The sequence below is a fragment of the Bombus pascuorum genome, chromosome 5 (genome assembly GCF_905332965.1).
Source record: "Bombus pascuorum chromosome 5, iyBomPasc1.1, whole genome shotgun sequence".
NCBI lineage: Eukaryota > Metazoa > Arthropoda > Insecta > Hymenoptera > Apidae > Bombus > Bombus pascuorum.
Genome location: NC_083492.1, coordinates 16,568,702 through 16,592,533, shown reverse-complemented (window position 1 = coordinate 16,592,533; position 23,832 = coordinate 16,568,702). Strand labels below are relative to the sequence as shown.

At 35.2% G+C, this 23,832-nt stretch overlaps 1 protein-coding gene across 6 annotated transcripts in view; it reads right to left on the bottom strand.

Annotated features, from left to right (window-relative positions):
* The window catches only part of LOC132906921 (small conductance calcium-activated potassium channel protein), a 242,118-nt gene that overhangs the window by 22,654 nt on the left and 195,632 nt on the right, over positions 1 to 23,832 (bottom strand). For all 6 annotated transcript variants that reach the window (XM_060959557.1, XM_060959558.1, XM_060959559.1 and 3 more), the window contains 2 exons: positions 20,459 to 20,554; positions 632 to 1,053 (listed from right to left, as the gene is read on the bottom strand). In XM_060959557.1, the coding sequence (XP_060815540.1) occupies positions 632 to 1,053; positions 20,459 to 20,554 (518 nt within the window). The remainder of the gene's footprint in view (positions 1 to 631; positions 1,054 to 20,458; positions 20,555 to 23,832) is intronic.

The following is a 23,832-nucleotide window of genomic DNA, read 5'->3' as shown; positions in this document are numbered from 1 at the left end:
TGGATCTATTTCTTAATTTACATATTTATGTACACTGGCTCACGAAAGTTGTATTTGAATACTTTTATTATACGTATATTATACGCGTTTTATAAAATATTTCGAAATTTCAAATCCGAGTTTCAAAACATTTTGAAAAAAAAGATATATATACATATATATTCAAGACAATGGTAAAGATATAAAAGGGGATCTCTTTCTGGTAGCAAGGTATAAATTAAAGGACGACAAATTTGATTTGGTTTTCTTCTATAACCTTCTATCATTACGTTAGTCGATTTATATGTTCTTGTTATCGGTTAGTATTGGAGGAACGATCGAAGGAGTAAAATCACGTAGCTTTGTGGAAAATATTGTATGGAGTTAAAGCGACATTTGTTTCAAGAAAAATAAAGGACTGTGTAGTTTACAACCAGGACAATGAGAACTCACAAATATCTGTATTTGAGAGTTACTAACTTTAAAAGAAAAGAATTCTAATTATCGAATAGTTTATTTCTCTTGTTTGCTATAATATTGATGTTTCGCATGTAATGCGTATATTTTCCTAAAGTCTAGCCAATAATATTACGTATACTTGATGAGAAATGAAACACTAATTAAAAATAAAAATAAATTCTAATTGTTTTACCTCTCGCACTGGCGTAACGTCCACGAGGCGATGATCCATAAGGAGACCATGAAGACTAGCAACACGGTTCCCGGGCAGATGGTCATCAGGGTCTTCAGGACGAATCTGGTGTTGAAGTTAATACGATTCAAGGCCCCTATGCTGCGCGACGAGGCGTCCGTGAACAGCTTCGAGTGCAGCAGCATAACGCGACAGATGAGGTAGAGTCTGAAGAACATCGGCAGCGATAGGATGACGTCGTATGGCACCCATGTCGAACCGATGTTACCGCCCTTGTTTGCCAGCTTGGTCGTCCACAGGAAATAATCTTCCCTTGGGATCGGATGGATCGCACAGATTAACAACTCGAGTGAAATCTGCGCGATCCTCTGCCAGGTCATCGCGATCCGCCAATCGTCCGCGCAGTTATCGATCATGAACAACTGTTGACAAAAAAAGTTATCTTTTGTCATAATTGACTATGGGGATAATAATAATATTTCTCTATTATTTAGCGAAGACGAATTAACTGATCATTCGGATTCTTTATTTACAAATTACCTATCTATTTAATTGCTGTAAAAAATAAATTACATTATATTTATATTTTAAATTAAACCCGGCTTCATCGAAATTCAACTGTTTTCATTAATCTCGAATTTCATAACAATAAAAAATCAATACTTTTGGAATATTCAACAAAGAGTCAAGCATATATGTACATACACATACATATTTAATACTAAAATCAAATAAAAATAGAGGAAATGGCAGTACAAAATTGATTGACATATATTGAATTTTAAAATTATTTCTCTCTAAAAAAACATTTCCTTTCTACTACTTTCAATAACAATTATATATTTCAATTGGATTAAAAAAGAAAAATCTATTTTATAACTTTTTTTTTATTTCTAACTATAAGATTTGTTGCATGATATTGTATAACCAGGATACAAATAATGTTATTTCAGACATCATTTAATCATTTACACGTCACTGGAGCCTAGCAGGCAACTTGACGCCTTCGAATAAGATTATCATAATGTGACAAGATGCACAGCGATGAGAAGCATAGTTAAGTTAGATTGCAGTTTCCTATGTGCTGGCATGTCGTTTCTCGAGCTTTTCGTTTTTTCGTGGCCAGTCTACGGTGACGTTATACCCTGGTTTACCATCCTCATGCGACGTGATATCACCGACTTGCCGAACCGCTCGATAGGATAAATATTTAATCCTGTCGTTACTTTTCAACTCGGCTCAAAGGGGAATTTGTGGCCAGGTAAAAGGCACTGAGAATGCAAACGATATTTCACTCTCAAGGTTAAGCGCATCGAAAAGATCGAAGGTAGACTACTACTTTAAGAGAGCGAAATATGTAGAAACCGGTTTCAGTTAAAGAAATAAAAATCGATTGGATTGATTTTTCCATATCTTTTTACTCTTTCACGCAGAAAATAGATTTCTCGTTTTTCAGTTAATGGTAACGCGTGTTTGACACTAGATATGGTAAAACAGGCTAAAAAGTATAAAAATAAGCAGAGAAGTTAAAAATACAGTGAAAACGGTTAGAAAACATTGAAATTCTTGGAGTAAAGACATTTTTTGTATAGAACTGTTTTTATACTTTTATGTAAAAAAGTGATTTTGTCTTTTTTATTTGATATTCGATATTGGAAAATAGCACAATAGAACGAAGCAATTGAAGATAAAGAGTAAGCTTAAAAAGAGTAAAAAAGTTTACGATGAATCCAAAAATTCTAGGTACCAATAAATTTTCTATACAAAATTCTTCTTTTATTCCTTCACGCAGGAAATAGATTTCCTTTCTTTTAATTTGACTGAAACATATTAAAAATGAAAATTAAAAATATAGAGAAATATTAAAGATAGCAAAAAAAAAAAAAAAATCGAAATCTTTAGAAGAAAGAAATTTCTTTACAAGAAATCGCGTTAAGGGAGAGATTCACTAGAATGACAAAGGTGCAAAGAAAGGTTGTGACAAAACAACCGTCGTAAAGCTCGCGAAATATTGCCGATAATGTTTGCAGTGCATCGATTCTTGTGTTTTACGAGAGATAATTCGTTCGTGGGATAACGATGGTTTGAGAAATCCTGCTCTTCGCCCGAGCAATCTTCCCAGCTGGTATCGATAAAACGAATTACGACAGTTACGAAGAGATCGTAGTGAGGTTGCACTAGGGTGACGGAGAGAGCGTTCGTATTTCAGTGCTCCTTGTCACTGGCTTTCACCCTTCGCACGGCAAGTGTGTTCTGCATTTTACAGTCAATTTGTAACACGATACCGGCTTACTATCATCACAGGGAATACTTCAACTTTTAGCCATTCTGCGTTTTGTAGCACCAACAGTTGCAGTTTATTGCTCTGCTCATTGTAAAAATATAAGACGGTGTACACTGAACGAAACCATTTGTAAAATGTTTAGTTGTAAAATATCTCCTGTTTTAATAAGAAGATGAAGTCATACGAAAGTTTATCCATAAATATGGCAAAATATCAATACAATATAATATGTATAATAATAATAAGTATTAATATAATTCTTGAATAGAACATTTTATAAAACGCGAAAGAACATAAATACTCGACGTTGTTACATAAAATAGCTTTTAATTTCAATTTCATTAAACAACTAGGCTGTTTCCGCATTGTCTACACAATTCCTTCTCTCTTTTAATCTAGCCGTATCATTCTAATTACATGCTTAAAGTATTCAAGCAGACATCCTTACTATTCCAACGTTCATGATAATCAATATCGGCCGGAAGAACTTGCAGCGGAATTCAAACAACGTAACAACTTCGTCGGGCTTCGAACTTGAAGACACAAAATAAGAGCAAGGAAACGGAAGCCTTCTTAAAACATCACACAAGATCACAGCCTCTGTTAAAGAAGTGAAAAGAATTAATCTACAGCTTTCTACGAATCAATGATTCTTACTGTGAAAAGGAAACACGTTATAAGTCAACCTGGAATCCCGATCAAAGGCAAAACATTAATCTCTCTGTAGCAAGCATGAAGCCATTAATCCTTCTCAACTTCTCTCCAATTCCACTTATATCTCTTTATTCGCGATTCAATGACGGCTACTAGTCATGAACTAACATCTCTGGCTTGTTGCGTGCTTTTCAAGGCTATCTTCGAGGTTTTCCATTGAACTTCTTCAGTTTACAGGACGTTTCATCGTTATCAAAAATCGATGAAAATTCTGGCAACTGTTAGTTATCGAGCATCTCAATTTCCTAATAACGAGAGGAAACTCGAGCAGCGAGGGATTCAGAAAGATAGAGAGACGAGGAAAAGGGTTGAAGAGTGAGACAGAGCGAGGCACCGGTAGCGAATCGAAAATCAATAAATTTGAACTTCGCTACGAGTCACGGGACATCGCGACACAGAGAGATTGTCTACGTCGATCAACGCGCTGCTCGAGGATAAGCTTTTCATTTCGCCGGGCGAAGTCAGGTGATTCGAGCAAATCTGCGCATGCAAATCGTTGATAAACGGCGATCAACAGGTGCTGAAAGGTCAACGGGCCATTAGGCTCAAATCCAAGCGTTCGCCACTAGGAAATGCGGACCTCGTTCTCATTCGTTTACATGGCGCGGCGCGTACTTCGACGCTTAAAATTAGACCGCTTCTCCGCCTCCCTATTTATCCCCGGACCCTATCCCTCTCACTTCTCTTTGTAACGGGCAAACGTTTCATTGAGAACTGGTAATTCAACAGGAACGTGTGCCCGGTCCTATTACGTGACTTGCTTCTGTCAATAATAGTTTCGCGTTTCATTCTGATAGAACCGGTGTTGCTGATGTTTGTTTGATAGTTTGGTGCTTTGCGAACGTTGCAGGGCGTCTTTGTTAAGTAAGAAGAATTAATCTTTTACGGCATCTAAAATTTGTTTTCAAAGTCGAGTGACACGATAAATATTTATTAACTCAAAGTTGCTTCGACCAGTTGGTAATGCTACCAGAAAAGTACACCGGCCACGAAGGTGTAATCGTAATTGTTAGAGTATGTTCGGAATTTTGAGTGGCCGTCTGTTTATGGCAGGCCCATTCCCTTCTTTACCAGGAAAAGCTCAGCTAGAAAGGCACGATGGACGGACGAAATCCAATAGGGAGAATCTGTAACGTAGGAGAACAGTTCATCATCAGAAATCTTACCGTGCGGGTGAAATATTTCACTCTCAACAAGATCTTAACACCGTGTTCATAACATCAAACGTTACCTTTATACAACAAATGCAAATAGTGTGCTAGGTTGCTCTAACACTCGATTTATTAAACCTCCTCCATCTTGAGCGTTAAATCATTCGAGGTACGCGATGTCGACCGATCGGTTTGACTTAACCAGTTGGTCTTTAGTCGAGAATTCGCAACAGAGTAGAGACGTTTCTTTGACGAACAAAAGTAATATCAGACACGTGACATTTTTTATTAAGACACAAAAAGAGGAAGTTAGAATTGATGAAATATTTAAATTGTTGATCCGTGGAACAAAGAATTTGCCTTCATAACTGTGTCGCTGCATCAAAGTATACCAGGACGGTTGAATCTTCGGTCAAGAACTGTCGTTTCAACGCGAATATTAAACGTCAGAAAATTCATTCTTTGCTTGGAGGGCGTCTCACAGTTTCCCAAAACCTTTCTTTCGGCCGAGTTATTACGCTGTCTGTCATTCGATGCAACGTTCCCGATACACAGTTATGACATAGTACGACGTTTTGTTCCGAATTTTTAGCGAAAATATCGGGGACAAGTCGACGAGCTTTGTATGATATCGAGTGACCGTTGGCAACATTGTTTTCTTCTTATTCCTTTCTTTTTCAATAAAGACATAGGATGAGAAATTCGGCCTGTTTCGTTTGGTGATATAACAAATTTTTCTTTTATTTCTTGCGAGCGACGTTAATATTCGTGTTATTGAACAGGTTAACTGGAAACTTAGGAAATATCATGGTTTCCATGCTCGCCTTTGGAATCTGCGTTTATATTTGCTATTAAAACTCACGATATTACCTTGGAATAGTTGAATCTTATTCGTTGTACTTGGACAAAATTCCGATGCCATGAAAACTTTTGCAAGTTTTGAAACACATTTTGGAATAAACAAAATGATAAAACTTTAGTTTCGGAATGGCAGATAAAATATTTTAACTAAGAAGGGCAAATTAATCTTCGAGTATTTACAAAGGTCTATCGAAACACATCTCTCTAATAATTAATAAATAAAAACTTTTCCAATAATTTGATAATATTTCAATTTCCCATGCATACGTATATTTCGTAGTGTGATCTGTACATTTCTATCAAACGCGATCATCCGTAATACCCAACAAACTTAACAGGAAACCGAGCAAATTGGATCGACAACATTCCTAACCACAAAATTCTAATTGGCAACGTTTCGTCGTAATTAACGAGAAACTGTAAAGTCGAAAACACATTCTTTCTGCTCTTCTTTGATGTATCCATTAAACGTGCAAATACGGCCGAGGAAACGAAGAAACCATGAAACGTACTTGACCTCTAAAAGTAATCCACGAAAGTAGAAACGACAAGGATTGTACTATGAACCGCGTTCCTGGCTGATCTCCCTTATGAATGTGTATCGTTTCAGGACAACTTGGGCTCGCTTATACGACCACAGGTAAATCGGCTTTCGTGCATGCCTTCCGTCGACATTCCGCCGTCTTTTGCCGAGGATTACGTCGTAGATCCGAACGTCCACCTAGCATTACGCTTCATTAAACAATGAACGCCTGAGCATGATACTGTTAGGGTCAACAGAATGATTTAACATTATGGTGCTTATCGCTGGAGCAACTCGATCATTTCCAGTTAACTGATGAACAGAAGGGTGAATTTTCCACGATTAATAAGAATAACTGAAAAGTAAAGAGTGGAAAGAAAGTAGGGATATTTTTGAATTCTTTATTGTACAATATTTGATAACATACGTTTGAGTTGTTGATTTTTGCCATGTGTTACTTTTAGATTCAAGTCTGAAATACCTAAAAATTGAATATTGAATAGATCGATTATTAAGTGCGGTAAATTTTGTGGAAATTAAGAAAAGACGTGGATTCAAAGTGATATTATTAAAAAAATTAATCGTTGCTTTTCTACGATAATTAAATAGTTACACGCGTAAAATAATGAAATATGTTAAAATATTACTTTTAAACTCGTTATAAAATTATAGGTAAGTTCAAGCCTGTATAATTGACAGGAGTTCAGGAAACGTGTGAATTGAAAGGTTTATTAAAGGGAAATTATGACGTAAAATGCTGTTCAATAAATGTGTTTCCGAATCGCTTATATTTGTAAACGAATCAGTTAGAAACTGCTTACGCCTATGCGTTGGAACTGCCTTTTAACTCTTTTTTTCTGTCGATTTTGCTTGAAAATTGGAACGAGTTTTTCCTCTGGACGTGTGATTGACGTTTCTACGTTGTTGTGGAATATCGAAGGGTTTATTTGCGTATTGACTCTACGCATGGTTATCTCTGGTAGCCGTTCTGACACGTGACTCGTGGAAATAAAATGGTCTTCTTCTGGTAGATTAGAACAAACAACATACCGTACAAGCTTAATAAAAACATTACAAATACTTTTTACAATTACGTATGTGTAATAAGTACATTATTATTAATAGATAACTTTTCGTTAAGTAGTATAATTTCTTTTGTTTCATTACCAAACTTGTTAATATTATGCAAGGTAATATTATCAATGCTGGTAACTTGCATTTATATCTTTTTGCAAATTTTGATTGATATACGTCAATGTAGTCGAAGCATGAACATCCAAATGTAAAAGAGAGTACAGTTTCAGGTATAATATTTCATGTATAATATTTCAGGCAATTCAATATCCTGAAAAATAAAAACTGTTAATCCGATTTTTATTTACCGCGAATTGATAATCAACGGAACACGGAAATACAGTGGAAAATGAAAAAATTTACAACTTCTATCGCATCAGTGCAATAAATATTATTTATTTTTCTGGATTTCAGCTAGGTTTAGTGATATTTTCTTCGATTTTAATCAAACTCAAAACAATATGCATATTCTAATCCATTATACAGAATACGATAGATAAGATTTTCACTCGGATACGTTGCGTATTTCAACCATATATTTCATAAACAAGGTTTCGCTATTGTGCATTCCATGGGAAATTGATATCCCTTTTTAAAATTCGAATATTATATTCTCGATAAAACGCTAACTGTGGATAACGACGAAGCTTCGATAAAAGGTATTTAAATCCGTGAAACCACAATTCCATAAAACACTTACAAACAATAAAACCCTAAATGTTCCAAAAAGAACAATGGAAAAAATCGGTTTTCGGTAATTGAATTTCGCGTTTCTTTATAATTATACAAACGTTAAAATTTATACAAAATTTTAAATCCATACAAGAGATAATTTCCAAAAGTGTACAAGTATGTATCACACGAATGATTTCTATTAAAATTCTTTCGTACAATTTTTTATTCGAAACAAATATATTAATCAAAGTATTTCTGACAGAAGCGATCTCTCTTAAATTTTTCGATTTTATTAGGATAAAAAACTGGGGAAAAATTGGGAAAGTTATTAAACTGCATAATTACCAAAAAGACGAAAATTGACGAGAATCCTTCGTAATACTTCACTTCCAACATATGCTTTGAACGAACATTTCGAACACGAACACGAACATTTCGATATAAATCCTATGTGATTGCATCGAAAAAATAGATTATCTTCTTATCGAGTGAGCATTCGCGAAAGTGGAGATCGGTAGGCGTGACGCTCGGACATCCAAGGAATTAAATTCAAATTTCAACGGAGTATCCTGGTTAAGCCGTCCCGCGAGATTATCGTGATCTCGAAGAATCGCGTGCAGCGTACCCATTAAAATTTGCAATAACGGGGATCGTTTGCAGTATACATCGCTCGTTGCTCTCGGATTAGTTAGTTACTCTTACAGGCGGGGCTCGTGAACCGGTTACGTAGCAAGAATCGAATCGGTTTACGACTGGCCCTTATGTAAACCTGTGAAACGCTCGATTTGAAACGCATGGAAATGACTGAGGTTATCAAACATCGTCAGGAATTCGTTCGTTCTACATGGAACTTCCCTCGAGTTGGTTTTCCTTTCACAGATCGTTGGCAGAGGAAGAATCTCTGAGGCAAACACGTGTCTGGGAACGAGGGAAGATAAAATAATTCAAAATTTTCGTCTTCTTTTCATATTTACTTAAACGAATAACAGAATATTGATAAAATATCGTGAAATATTTATTTCACTCGCGTGTTTCTTATTTCAATATAATAAATGTAACATTTCGTATAAATAAAAATCTTTTTACAAATACAAATTATGATATTAAAGATGAATAACATGTAAATAAATTTACAAAATTCTTTTAACAGAGCAACATTAAGAATCAAAGTATTAATACACCAATATATAAATAATTAATACTATTTCCTAATTATAGCATAGATAATCAGAATTATTCTAACCTTTCCCTGTTTGTTTTTTAATTATTACTAGTTATTTTTAGTTGATGGAAAGAAATGTTAAAATGCTTCGCAAGTTCAAAGGGTTAACGCGGGAAACAGCGTCGGGATACGCCTATTCAACCGAGAACATGGCTCCCAAGGGGAATGAATAAGTTGCCTCGTCACGACGAAAAATGAGTATCTGATAACGAGTAATAGACATGTAAAAGAGTCAGCTGTGAAAAATGTTGACACACTCCTCGTGGGAATGTATCGTTTTAACGGAGCGTTAAAATACAGTTGGCAGATACTCAAAAAGCGATCACAGCGTTACTGGAAATCAACAACGCGATGTTTAGCAAAGCAAATAATTATATGGACCGTGTGTATGCAGTAACGTTCGACGATTTTCTCGTGTTGAGATCGACGTTTCAAAAAATTGGTTCACAGGGTCTGCATTCACGCTCTTTGATTACCAACGTTTTCGAAATCGCTCGCTGGAAAACGTGATTTTAATTGCACCGAAGAGAGTGTACCGAATCGTTGCATCCGATATCGACACACGATTTATGTTTGCGTCGGTTCTCGTCAACAGCGTTGGCCGGGTCGATCGCGCGTAGGAAATCGGCGAAATTAATTTTATGGTGAATGCAAAGTTTCTGCAAACATTTCACGGCAAGTGTAATGGGTTTGCGTCAGTTTCACTGGAATTTCACTATCTACGCTGATAGTCTTTATCGCTTTCATGAAGTCCAGAATATTATATAGACTTGGCGGAATTTTCTATCGGTTGGGTTGGACGAAAAATCAATATTTCTCTCTCGCTCTCAATAATAGAATCTTCTCTTTTGATCTCTTTGCTCTCCTAAATTTCTTCACTGATTTGAAAGAAAAATTCGAACATCTGGAAAGAAAAAGTTTCTGAGAATCTCACGAATTTCCTTTCTTGGTGAAATATTTTTCATTGGTCGAATATGGATGAAAGTTTCGGTAACGTGATTCATTGAGCGCGACCGTCTAAGTAAGAAAATAGGTCTGCGATATAAAGACTGAAGAAGAAGATATATTGCGAGGTTTTGAATAGCGCTCTCCCAACGGAAGTTGGGATCTTAATATGGTAGCCTAGGGGCTGTTCGAATGTCTTCCCTTTGATGTGGATTCACGAAGCGCACAAAGGGATCAAATGCAAAGAAGTACACAGCAACTTTAAACTCCTGTAAACTATGTTAAATTATTTTCTCATTAATTTAGTGAAATATAGATTGGTATTAAATGTACGCTTAATTTTAATGTACTATTGGAATTTTTAATAAGTAATTTTGTACACATTCTGTAACAAACCACCGTCATCCTCGACGAGATGACGATTATACCTACAAGGGTATAACACTGTCAGTTATTCAAAGTAAGTAGACCAAACAAGTTATGTCAGCAAAGTGACAATCGATACTCTCAAATTGTTTTAATATATTTAAGGAACCAATAATTTCAATGTATGATTTTGATAGAACTTTTAAACAATGATAATTCAGTGAAAGCTTTCAGCAACGCATCGAAACGTTTTATCATGCATTATCTTCAGAGAAAGGGAAAAGAAAAGGGACAAGATAAAAATGGATGGTAGTTATTTTCAGAACCTGGATCCTAATCTTATGAAGTCCAGAAAGCCTGAAATATTTATAGCATACTGATGAAATATCTTTCAGTTTAAATCATGAGGGTGAATCGCGCAATGTTTGGTTGGTGTCCGTGCAGTTTCTATAAAATATTTTAATACAATTTCTCTATCCGCACAAAATAACATGTACATTATTTTAGTTATGCTTTTTAATAATATCACGTTTAACCAGCTTGTAGATATTATTTCACTCCTTGGCCCTTAATGAGCTGAAGCACAAAAACAGCCCGGTAATCTACGAAGTGGTTTGGTAGAGTGGCGAAAAAGTGGCTCGGCCCATTTCGACGTAGTTATTACAAAGTTAAGGAGTGCACTTGACGCTCTACTGGTGAGAAAGAAATCGTGAGCCAAATAGGCATGAATTGAGAAGATAAATTTCCATCGATTACCCAGTAGGATTTAATGGCAGCCTCATCTATGGAAAAATAGGTTGAAATGAAGGTACCATTCCGACATAGTTAAAACGTTCCCGCTAACTTATCGAATCGTTCGATAAACGTCATTTACGATCGACTTCGATCACTGACTGTATTTTGTACATTACTTACGCAACAGCTTGCTTGGATTACATGATCGCACGGGGAAGTGGGATAATGAAAACCTAACGAATCACTCGTTAATGAACACTAATCGACACGAATATTGTCACACTCTGTCAACTTAAAATTGGAAACTTAAAACTAGAATTCCTGATCATGAATGTCCTCTTTTCAAATTACTACAACAAAGATAGTGATTATTTCCTGAAGAATTACTTTGGTATGAAATTTTGTATTAATTAATTGCTACCCATAACGATCCTCTAATTGTAACGAATAGACAAATGAGGCGTAAAACGCAATAGTACATTATACTGTATAAATACTATAAAATATCCCTTTACAGTGTAGAATATGTGTCTTTTGTCATTGTAGGTTTTATGCGGTAGTTTATACGCTATTTTCCTTCATAACGTCTCGTAAAGCTGTAATGTAAGGCGATTTAAATATCCTTTTAATACAAGGAGATCCCATTGAATTCCCTTTAAGCTTGAATCTTAGATGCTCTTATTAAATATTTATTTAAAACCTCCGTTCCAACATCGTATCTCATATATACCGTCTTTTACGACGTAAGAATAAATTAAATCTAAAATTTCTAAAATGAGAAAATTGTTTTTATTAAACGATCGCTAATTACTCGTAAAGTAATTGTAAGTAAATGTAATCAAAAGCATTAAAAGATGTATCACGAAATTAATTTATTGGAAGAAGAAAATTCTGTTTCCTCTTCACACGAACGACTTTTGAAACGTCGATGAAAACATTCTTTTCCGTATCCCGAGGTGGCAGACTGTCACTCGACATGAATATTCTAATAGTAGCCATTGTCGACTCTTCTTATGGTGGAAAGTTTCTTGTAATCCTCGAGCAAATTGAATGAAACTATCCATTAAAGTCCGTAATAAATGTTACGTTACCGGTAGTTTATCTCCGTATACTGATATCCATCTTAAATTTGTTTTGTAGGATCAATTTATTGTAAACGTTCGAACTCGAATTGACTGTCGAATCGCTTTTATTTAGTTGTGCCAACAAAATCGCGATTGGAAGATTCGAAACATATTTTTAACTAATATTTTGAAATTCATCGGATGATCGATGGCTCTTCATTAATTAGAATATTCCAGCTAGAGAGAATTTAAAATGTCTTCATCAATCGTGTATTGATCAATCAAAATTTATAAATCTCTAACGTTTTTATTTCAAACTGGAATTTAAATTCGAAGCTTAACAAGTACGTACATTGAATTTTGATTGGTAAAAAGTATCGTGAGAAGTGACGTGTTATTACACGATCGAACAATTTGCAATATTCTATTTTTTCTAGCAGGTTTACAATTTTTTTCGTTAGAGTTTCGATGATCGATAATTGAATTGTTACACCCTTGAAATTCTAATAATATTGAAAAGAATATTGACCAATCCCGTAAAATGTTAAATATATCTTACTTAGAAAAAAGATTTACATCGGAAAGTTTCTGAATTCCTCTCATAAAATCTTGAAACATCGAATTCCACTTAGCAGCATGGAGAAATTTGCCGCGAAGGAGAGCACAAGAATCTGTGAGATACTTGTTCTAAAAAAAAAAAAAAAAAAGAAAGAAAAAAACGGACTTCCTAATGGAGCCAAGCTTCTGAATACCGATGTTAGCATTCCTGTAACTTTTTCTCGATGTCACGCCCGGCACACCGAATTAAATGTAATCTTCTCCTTCTGTATTTTTTTAAAGGCGAAGGAAATGGTATTTTCCGGTGTGAATTCTCCGCCTGCATTGTTCGCGGACCTTTTTTGCAAATTCTCGCACTGATGTATGTTTTCTTCCTGGCTGGATTTATGCGAAAGGTTTCCAAGGCACGACGAAAATCGACTTACTCCTCGAGATTGCGATGGAATTCTCTGTTCGCCGTGGGACGAGCCTGCTTTGCCAGGATTAAAAATAAACAATTTCGAATGGTACGATTAAACGAAACGGGAGAACCTTCCTCGTGGCTTCTTCTGGAACAACACAGGAACGCAATCTTCTTGAAGGAATTGCTACCAATTCTCTTAGATTTTTAATAATGCATTGCTACACCCTGAATGTTCTTGGCATAGATTTAAGAAAAAGAATTCCAGGCTTTTAGGGAGAGTCGCTCTATTTGCGGAAAATACGCTATTGCCAGGATACCTCTAGAGAGTTACGGGATGCTTATAGAGGAGAATTCACTCCGTGGTGCGTTCTAATAGTTTCAAATTGCGGTTCTATGTCGTTGTGATATATTTCCTTCCTGTATGATTTCCTTTTATTTCATTTTATTGTACTACTGTACTACTGTACCGTACTTTCGATATTTTATCCATCTTTGGATATTACAATATTTTTATTAAAGATTCAGTTTAGTTATAACATATGGAATATTCAATTTTTCACACGTTTTTTCTAGAAAGTAAACAAAATTGCAATCACATACATATGTATGGAGAAGAAAGAATTCTCGATTTTTAAATGATATACATTTACAAACATAAACATTGAAAGAGAAGATGGATTTAGAAGACTGGCACAATAAAGTCGGACATTTTCTGTTACAACCTAATAAATGTTTTTGACAGTTTTCTGATATACATATAGGTTTGCTGAAACTCCGTCTTTTCCTTATTCCAAAGGTAAAAGAGGTTGAAAGATGATGAAAACCACTGTCGATTCGAGCTGCGTATCACTCGCATGCACTCTTTGTCGATTTAACGCGAAGCATGGACAGGCGTGAAGATGGTCGATTGGTCGAGAGCGGCTGTCATGCGCGTTATTACATCTGCTGTGTTTCAAGGAACGAATAGAGAAGTATATCAAAAAGTTTTATCGATTCTTTGTCCTCGTTGTTCCCTGTGATTCTAACGCTGGCACTTTGTTTGCTTATCTTCAGAAACCATGACATTTTTTTGACATTATTGCATTATACATTATATAAAGTACCATTGTCGAACATTGGCATGAATGTCTTTTTATTAAGAAAAAATGTTCGATGGTGAATATTTTTAAGTTTAAGACAATTTCCAACTGTGCTAATATTAACGAAGTGGCAAGAAAGTAATTCCAATGATCTTTCATGAACATTAATTAACGAATCACCAATTAAACTGAAGTCGGAAACACGTTTGGCATCGTTACGGGAAGGTTTCACAAGTCTTCAAATTTGATTTGATATTATCGATGAAATTTTTATTTTACACTATATATTAATAAGGAGAAACGTTCGATATTCAACATTGTTTTAATTTAAAACAATATTAAAGTCTGTTAATTATTATCTGTACCAGTGTATTAAATATTGTTTATAGAGTTGTCGAAACTTGTAAAATGGCAAAACAGTAATTACGATAGTTATGTACGAATATTACTTATAACGAATCACCAATTAAGGAACCTCCTGAGATTATTTAAAATATTAATTATCAAAGTTATTCCCAGCGGTATATTATTGTAGTAAAAAGTTAAACTAGTTAAAGGGCGCGCTCTGTTAGCTGATTAAACAAAGTTCATTTTATCGTTTATACTAGAAAATCACATTGGCCCGTTAATTACTATTAATTCGCAGCAGTAACTATAATAGCTTATATGCTGTAACGCGATTATAATTTCCAAGTAGAGCAGCGTTTTCAGTGAAGGGGAAACAACCGTGAACCGATCAGGCCTTTTTGTTTTATCAGTTAAACTGATTGTCTACCTGCCAAAATGTCGAGTGATTCATCATGGCAGCTTCGATTCCGCTCGTCGAACCAGTAAAACAAACGCCAGTGGCACGTGTTCTTTCTGATCTAATTACCATCTTTTTGCAGTTTTCGTTTTTAAAATCCAATTAATGAACATTAGTATTAAATATCATATATAAATTATAGATATTTCTACATTTATGAAATTTCTATATTTATGTAACAATATTAATATCGTCAGAAATTAACAATAGTAAATATCATTTATACCAGAAACTACTTACTTTTGTGAGCAACTGCATATATTTCACGGTAATAGTACAAATTTTAAATCAAGAATTTCAAAACGGACAATTAAAAATTTCCGAACTTTCCGTCCTGCTATCGCAATGTCAGTGCGTGTTACGTCAGTTGGCCAGTCTCAGCTCGAAGATTTAAAAGCCAAGATAAATATTGACAGCAAGGAGAGATGTTAGACTGGATCGTTTGACTTGGTTCTCAACCCTTTGTCGAAACTGTGTTTACACAGGTTAACAGACCATTCTTAATTTCAAACTTCGTCTTACTATCGAGGTGGTTGTGCATCACCTTACATGCAAACATACTAAATCCATAAATCCCTATCGATTCGGTGTCGTGATTTTATCGCGTAATTTTATGATTACAATTTACGATTGAACGTGAAATGAATTGAGTTTAAAAATTAAGAAGTGTGATGTGCAATTAGTGTTGAATGAAGGTTGAAATTTTTTCACCGAGTAGAAGATAGAGAAGGATGAAGATGCACCGATGTATACATAATTAAATACCATAAACTTTCGAGTTCAGTGTTATGAACTTCTTAACTAGCCTGTATTAAGGCATTAGGGAAAGCACTATACTTATACCGAACACAGTGTAGATGAGATTCTCTATGGGAGATTTTGAGTTAGTTACGTTTATCGTGTTATGTTTTACACCCTGGAGTTATATAATTTAAAATGGAAATCGTATCTTCTGGAAAGTTGAGAATAGAGCCTGCTAACTTATTTTCTTGTGCATAAAATAATCTGGTTTTATATGCGAGGTAAGACACATAAGTTGTACTATTCTTTAAAATCTTAAACAATTTTTGAACGATAGAAAAATTTAATTACGTTCGAGAAAAATGCCAAGAATTTCTCTTTTCTGATTTGTTAATACGAGAGTAAGATTAAGAAGGAGTAGGGTTAAATTAATTATTCACTCCACTTTCACGTGACGCATCTGATACATTACACTGTACCACACGTTCAAACTATCCCTGTATCTCAGTTTCACATTTCCCCACGCACGACGGCTTCCGAATCGATCAATCAAATCGCGAATCTCCACCGAAAGTCTTCGCAAATGGTGTACCGTTTGACCACGGATTGTTGACCGAGATATTCGAGTCCCTCTCTCTGTTAAACGAGCTCGTGCGATAATGCAATTCATTCTGCATGATATACGATCAAGAGATTAGCCCGATAGGGATTCGAAGAAACCTGACCTGTTATCGCGACCAGCAACGTACCACGCGTCTGACTTATGACGGCTTATACCACTTACGGGTGAATTCTGCGATCAGTAATAACCGGTCTATCATCAATTACAGGTGAGGATTCATCAGGCTTACGATAAGGGGAGCAAACTATCTTCGACTGGACGAATCAGATACTCGAAATCAGAGGAATCTTGTGACACGCATATAAATTAGTCGATACTTAATCTTCGAAATTGTAGATAAATCTAGAGGAATGTTATCCGTCAGAAATTTCTTTGTGTGTTTTGTGTGAAGGTAGTAGGATTTTGAGTAAAAAGTTGAATAGAAGAGTTACGTAGAAATAAATGATCTTTCAGAGTGAATTTGATAACGATGGATAAAAACGAAAGTAATTATCGTTAATATCGTTTTACAGAGAATATTTAGTTTCTATTTTAATGTATGGTTTATTCGAGTCTACATTTTATCTATATTTGGTTTATCTAATATTAGTATATTGTCCCTGTGTCGAAATCATGAAACTATGCAAGTTTCTACTATTCAGTAAATACGCGCCTGACCAAGGATAGTGCTCATCTACTCGTTCCTTTGGCCTTTCTATGATATGTATTCCTTCTGACATTTCCGTATGCAATTTATATGTTAATTCACTGGACGCTTATTGTATGCCACTGTATGTTACTCTAACACTGTTTTCTACTACATACATTAGTATTAGCCATTTGCTCTGGAATATATCATATTTTGTAAAAATCTCAACGTTTTCTCCATTTCGCAATAAGTTTCTCTCGGCCAATTTTCCAGCAGATCCATCCCCATCCCCATCCCCATCAGCGGAATCGGTTCACCGGCAGTGGTTTACGAGGCCTCGATCTCGTTTATCAGTCCGTGTAACAGACGCAGTTTCGCTGGAATCGTGCCGTTTCGCGGTATTATGCCGGTAAAGCGTGCACCGGCGCACGATAACGCAATTAGAGTACCGGCCTCGATGCGTTCGTCATCGTGAACAATTTGCAATTTTCTCACGAGCGTAGTGGCAATCGAGTTAACCGCGCGATTCCCTGTAACTCGATAGAAATTCAGGCACGTAAAACGCAGCCGTTATCATGGCTACGCTGTCCGTAATCGCGATAGCAACCAGTTTCTGACCAAGTTACCAATTATTACGTAAAATTAACGGTTCCATGAAATTCACGAGCCTTTTTCCTGCTTAATTTTGCGCCTGACAGAGTCACGTATATCCGATAGATCTTATGACAGGATACGTCGACATTTCTTAGATTAGGTTTAGGGTTAAATTTATACCATAGAATCGTATTCTATTACAACACCAACGAAGGGTTCGTAGCAAAACCGAACCTTTAAAATTCATTTATTTTGTTAATGACTAATTAATTCACTCATTTTTGGAAAACTATTGCACTTTTTTATCACTTCTTTCACTAATTCTCCCTACAACGAAGTTTCATGCTTAGAATATTTATTAAAACATGAATCGATCCATAATGTCTGAAACATCAAACTGTAGAACCCGGTCAGCAGTATAACCATGGTTATTGCACCTTCGAAAATGATGCTGTTGTGTTTGGACCTCGTTGTATTAAGACATAAAGCGGAATCTGTAACTCTAGCCCGGTTTAGTACTAAACCACGTCGATACGACGTGGAACGATTTTGACGATTCGCAATTGAGTTGACAGTGTTCGGGTTGGATGGCGGTGCACACAATGATTTGCTTTAATGCTGCTGTATAAAAGCGGTGGTATTGCCGCGGATATTATCTCACCGACGCTGCCATATGCATAGACTAGACAGAAACAGAGAGAATCCGTTTCAAATAATCACGGTCTGCGTTAATAACGGTGAAATTTGTCGGGCATCTAGCGCTTCGAAGAACCATAAAATCCGCGGCTTATTGGCCCGGTTCGTTGAGTGGTATGGGGCGGATGAAAATAAAGTCGTTCTTCATGAAAATTCATGTCGGTCAACGCGATCGACGATTTTAACGAGCCAGTCGCTCCCATTGTCATACGGATTTGCAATAAACGCACGGTTCTCCCGTATTTTAGTTATGTCCGAATTATATCGAGTAACTGCGGCTGATTCGCGATTCGTTGGTTCATACACGAAATTTTAGATGTATCCGACCATTCATTCGCTGTTGAAATATTTTCATCGCATCTGAGTGAAATGCGGATACGCAAGCACGATGATATTGGAAGAAAACAAAAGAATATTAAGTTTCGTAAGAATTAAACTTCATTCCAACTTCTTCATACTGGAATTATCGATCTGATAAATATATTGTACGTAAATCATTATATTTGATATGATATAACAATTACTTTAGAACTCTAATTAAGTACCTATAATAAAAAAGATATTAGTAACTGCCTAATTTTTGCTACATTCTGAACTCTGTGAGTAATTTTGTAATTCACTGTATTTTAGTATAACATAATTTAAATTCATAAGATTGAGTGGTCAAGCTATTAAGTTGCAAGCAATATATACTTTGTCATGATGTTATAAATACGTAAGTTATTTGAAATTTTTCTTTAAACTATAGAATCTAAATGGACAAAAATATTAAGCGAACTTATGGAATTCTCTCTTTCATAACCAAGGCATTAAATGAAAAAAGAATTCGATGATATAAATAGATTGAAAAAATGTATAAATGAAGTGTTGTGTTAACACAACGTCTATCCTTCGTAGTTAAAACGAACAACCCGTTTAGCAGCAGATCGATAATAATATCGATTATGCCTGTACGTGTCACGAACTATAAGTAGTTAATTTTCGCGTATGTCGACAGTGATTTAGATAGGCAGAAAATCAGGGTTGCTTCACGAGGGTTGGAAAGTTGATGGAGGGCTCAATTCCGTTCGACATCCAGTCAATGAAGTTTCATTTACTTACCGGCTCGACAAATTATCGCACTATCAACTATTCATACTTTACCGTGGTATCGTTGCTTCGTATCACTTTTGAGTCGATGGAATTTCACGGTCATTAATCAGATTTAATCAAGAGAGGAGGCGGAAAGTAGGCGGGAAACCGGAAAATTAGTTTTGTATCAATTGCTCGATTAATCATCGTTAAATCGTAATTTGGGGTTGGTACACGACGCGTGCTTAACAGGCGTGTTGATTTCACGCATCTGCGTGACTTCTTTGATTACCTTCGAAAAGCCATGTCGATTAATTTGTCTGTTCAGCTGGCAGATATCGCTGTTACTTTGCTTTCTTCTTTTCATTAAATTTATAAAGCATAGGATGTCGTAAACGTTCTTGATTGTAACTTTCCATTGCACGCTACTGTTAATTTTCTTGAAATTTTGTATCGATTTGAGATGAAATATTAATTAAGAAAATAGACAACTGACAAACTAAAAAGACAACAGAACTTATGAAACGACTTACTAGAAAATTTACAAAAAATATAAAATTGTCGCTTTGAACTTTCAACTGTGAATTTTCTTGAAATTTACTCTTGTTAAAGATTAAATGCTAATTGAGAAAATAGACAAGCAAAAGTATTATAATTACTCGAATAGATTAATTCTCACATGCAACAATTTCTTCAGTAAATAAGCAATCTTCTTGGAATTTGTTTGAAAAATAAAACATATATCCGTGACACAGGAAACGTCGATAAAGGTGTAGTAAAGGGTAGAATGCTAGAATATAGAGCGAGACGAGATCAAGACATTTCTTCCGCTCTGAAAGACAGTCAACGCGTTCCGCTTTCTGAAATGAAACCCCACAGGTGTGTGCAAACGCTACTGGTTTATATCGTATGGCCTTTTTCCACGTTCGTTTGGTGGAGGCAACGTCCACGTATAGATTGTTTACATGCACGCTACAAGGACGTAACATCGAGCCTATTGGATTTTTTATACGCACCTGAACTTCTAAGGCATGGTATGCAAATATGAGGCCAATCAGTATCACAGTAGACACAGAGATCAGGGTTTTCAGTGCTGTCGAGTAAAACGAGGCCTGCAACATAAAACGTCGTCCTCGTAAATCCCAGTTCTGCCATTTAAACCATACATATCGCCTTTATTCTACTATCTTCTCTCTAAATGTTTTCTAATAAAAGTAGGATATTATTCGGTAGGAAATCTGCAAACGTGGGTTCATATACGTTAATTTCTTTATTAACTGTAATTATTAGAGCAATTTTTCTTCTTTCCTCTTTTTGCAAAAATATCTGATATGAGAATTCGTTTCCTAAGAAATGATAAATAAATATTTATATTTTATGCGTAATAGACACAATCTCGTTATTTTTTCACCATAAACAAGAATTATTTTAGCTACTGCGTTGCTAGATAAGGTAATATGCGCTACGAAGTTGAATTCGTCCGATTAAGCACTTTGTTGGGAAAGTTTCGAGCGAGTTCGGCAGGTACCAAACTATAGGAAAACTAATTTTTAATGCAATTTTTATGGCGAACGATATGGTACACGCGACTAATTGACATTGCACCCGTGTTCCGCCAATAATTCGCAGAAATTTTGTGCAAGCACAGATTCACGCGATTATAAAAGGGGCAAAAAGGCGAAATGGTCGACGGGAAAAATTCATGCCGTCAATGACACGATGATCAGAGAAATAGCTACTACGTAGTATGTATCTTCCTGAGTGTCGTGATGTTTGCTATAAATCTTGCAAATAGGAATCATAAAATAAAAGAGAAAGTTCCAAGATAAAAATGTAATTAGAAGTATAATTCCTTTATACATATCTTTTTTAAATTCTGTTATTCTATTATGTACATTTTATATTTTAATCATTGCTTTTAAGTGAGTTTCTGTAGAATGTCAACTTTAAATTATTTCTCTCTCAAAAGTGTTTTACTTACATTATCATAATTTCTAGACCCTAAGTAAGACAACTGTCAATGTCAAATATTTTAATTTCAGATAAAACATCGTCAAACAAAATGTATTTAAATATATTTTCTGTAAAGTTCAATCCAATTACCATACTTCCATCTCAATAGGTTCGATCAATCCTCATCGTCTGTATTTCCTAGGACGTCGAACGAGAAAATTCTTCGCAAAAGAATTAATTGCAGCTCCAACGTTCGTCGTACAACCGGAAAAAGAAAACACGCGCTCAAACACGGGATACTGAAATATTTATGCGTTTGCGTAAAGTTGCTTATTGCTCGTAAAAGTCAAACAGGGACTGCGTTTTTTTTAAAGGTGACATTAAACTCTTCCGACTGCAAGGCATGTGACATTTAGAGAGAGAAAAATGGTGAAAAAAGAAAATTCCACCTTCCGGTTCATCTTTTCCGAAACGTCTTCCGAGTAGTACGAAAAAGGACATACTAACATAGCATGGAATTTCATGAATAATATTTGTCTCCTGTTATTTGTTCCTCTCAGAATCTCCCACTTCTAACTCATATTGAGGAAAAATATTCTCTTTTTAAGGAAGATTGTCTCCGGTATGTTATATCGTTTTAAGAACAGGGATTTTAATGAATTGTTTGTTTTAAATTGAGCGCCTTTCTATTAAATATTTTATAGTGTTTATGTATAATTTCTGTATTTATGATCAACACATCTTTGTTCTTCATTTATAGCCCCGATGGATCTTCTATTTTACGATTTCAGCGCAATAATAAATCAGAATATTATTCAGCGAAATTTCCGCGTTTAGGAAGTTATCGTACGTTACCGAACACGTACGCGTGACATCATTCAACGTACCGCGGTATAATATTGTAGTTCATGTGTGTCATTTGCATGCTATTTGTGCCTCCTATTTATAAAATTACATTTGCATAGATATGATTATCGCCAGTACGCGTTACGTTGTTTAAATCGCGAAATTCGATGTCTCGTGTTATTTTTATAATCAACTCGCAGGTAACGTGGATACAGAGTTTAATTCTCATAAATATGTACGTAGATATTCGTTCACTTTCATTCTCGATTACTTGGTGAAACTGATTCAGTATGTTTCACAAAGGTCAATTGCTTCCAGCCTTTATTTGTTCCAACTTCGAACTTTCATCCTATAATCGTTACAGAGAGAAGATCCTACAAAATAAATAATTAGATTTAACAATTATTTCATATGATCTGTTTCACGAAAATTTCCAATAATTTAATAAGCATTTTTTTCATAAATCAGAGTTAAATTTCATTTATAGTGCCTTTACGATGCGATTTCTTTATGAAAATACGAATATATTTAATTAACTCGAAAAATCTATACAAATCCAGAAGAAAATTCAAGCTCTATCCATTTTTATATCTTATTTCAGTGGTCTTCAACCATTGTTATTTTATTATTGAATATTTTTATTATTCAAAAATTTATTTTCAATGTCAACGTACCTACGCTGTCGCCTCAATTATAAGTAATTCCGCAGTGGGCCAATTTTTGCTAAACTTGAAGCAAGCAGATTATTTATTAGCAGACCGCGAATTTTTATGCATTTATGAAAAATTTGAAGATCCAAAAGTGATTTGGTTTCTATCGGTTCCACGTGGCTCTACTTAACGCAAAATAACGTCTCGCCAATTTTTTCGGCGACCACAGAGATCAATCGCAGTTTGACTTTGCATTTTTTATTTAATTACTGAGAGAATACTCGGCTTGAAGTGCTTCGACGAGTGACTCGAGAGCTCTTTATTCAAGACCTTACGATCCTCGTCGTTCCTACATTTTAGGACCCTCCACGTTCTTCGATTTTTACTGTGAATCATGAGTTTCAAATGGGCCATTTTGTATCATTCACTGTGAGTTCAAAGAGAGAAGATTTGTAAAATTTAACAGAGTATGACTACACTGCCGCTCAAATGTCTTAGGACAGTTACTATTTGCTTAAAAACCGAAAAAAGTAATCGTTAAAAATATGAAGAAATATCAGTTAACTTGATGCTTTGTATGACAAAGAAGCTACTTAATTATGTTTAATGAATGAGATAGATAAAGGCATACATCTCAGCCAAGGTTCAACATTTCTTGGATGTATGAGGTTTAACGTTGCTTCATTAAAAAATAGAAGCCCATTTTATTAAAGAATCTCGAATGTTTCTGTTTAATTCTCTTCAATATTCAGCTAAGAGCATTATTTGTCCGAACATTTCATTATTTTATGAGAAATTATAATACGATCTGATTAAAGCGACACTTTTTAATACTTTCAAACATCAGGATATAAAAGCATTACTTTTGGAATAACTTGATATAAATAACGATCATTAACGAATAAGCAAATGTCAAAATTTTGAACCGTAATAATTGGAAG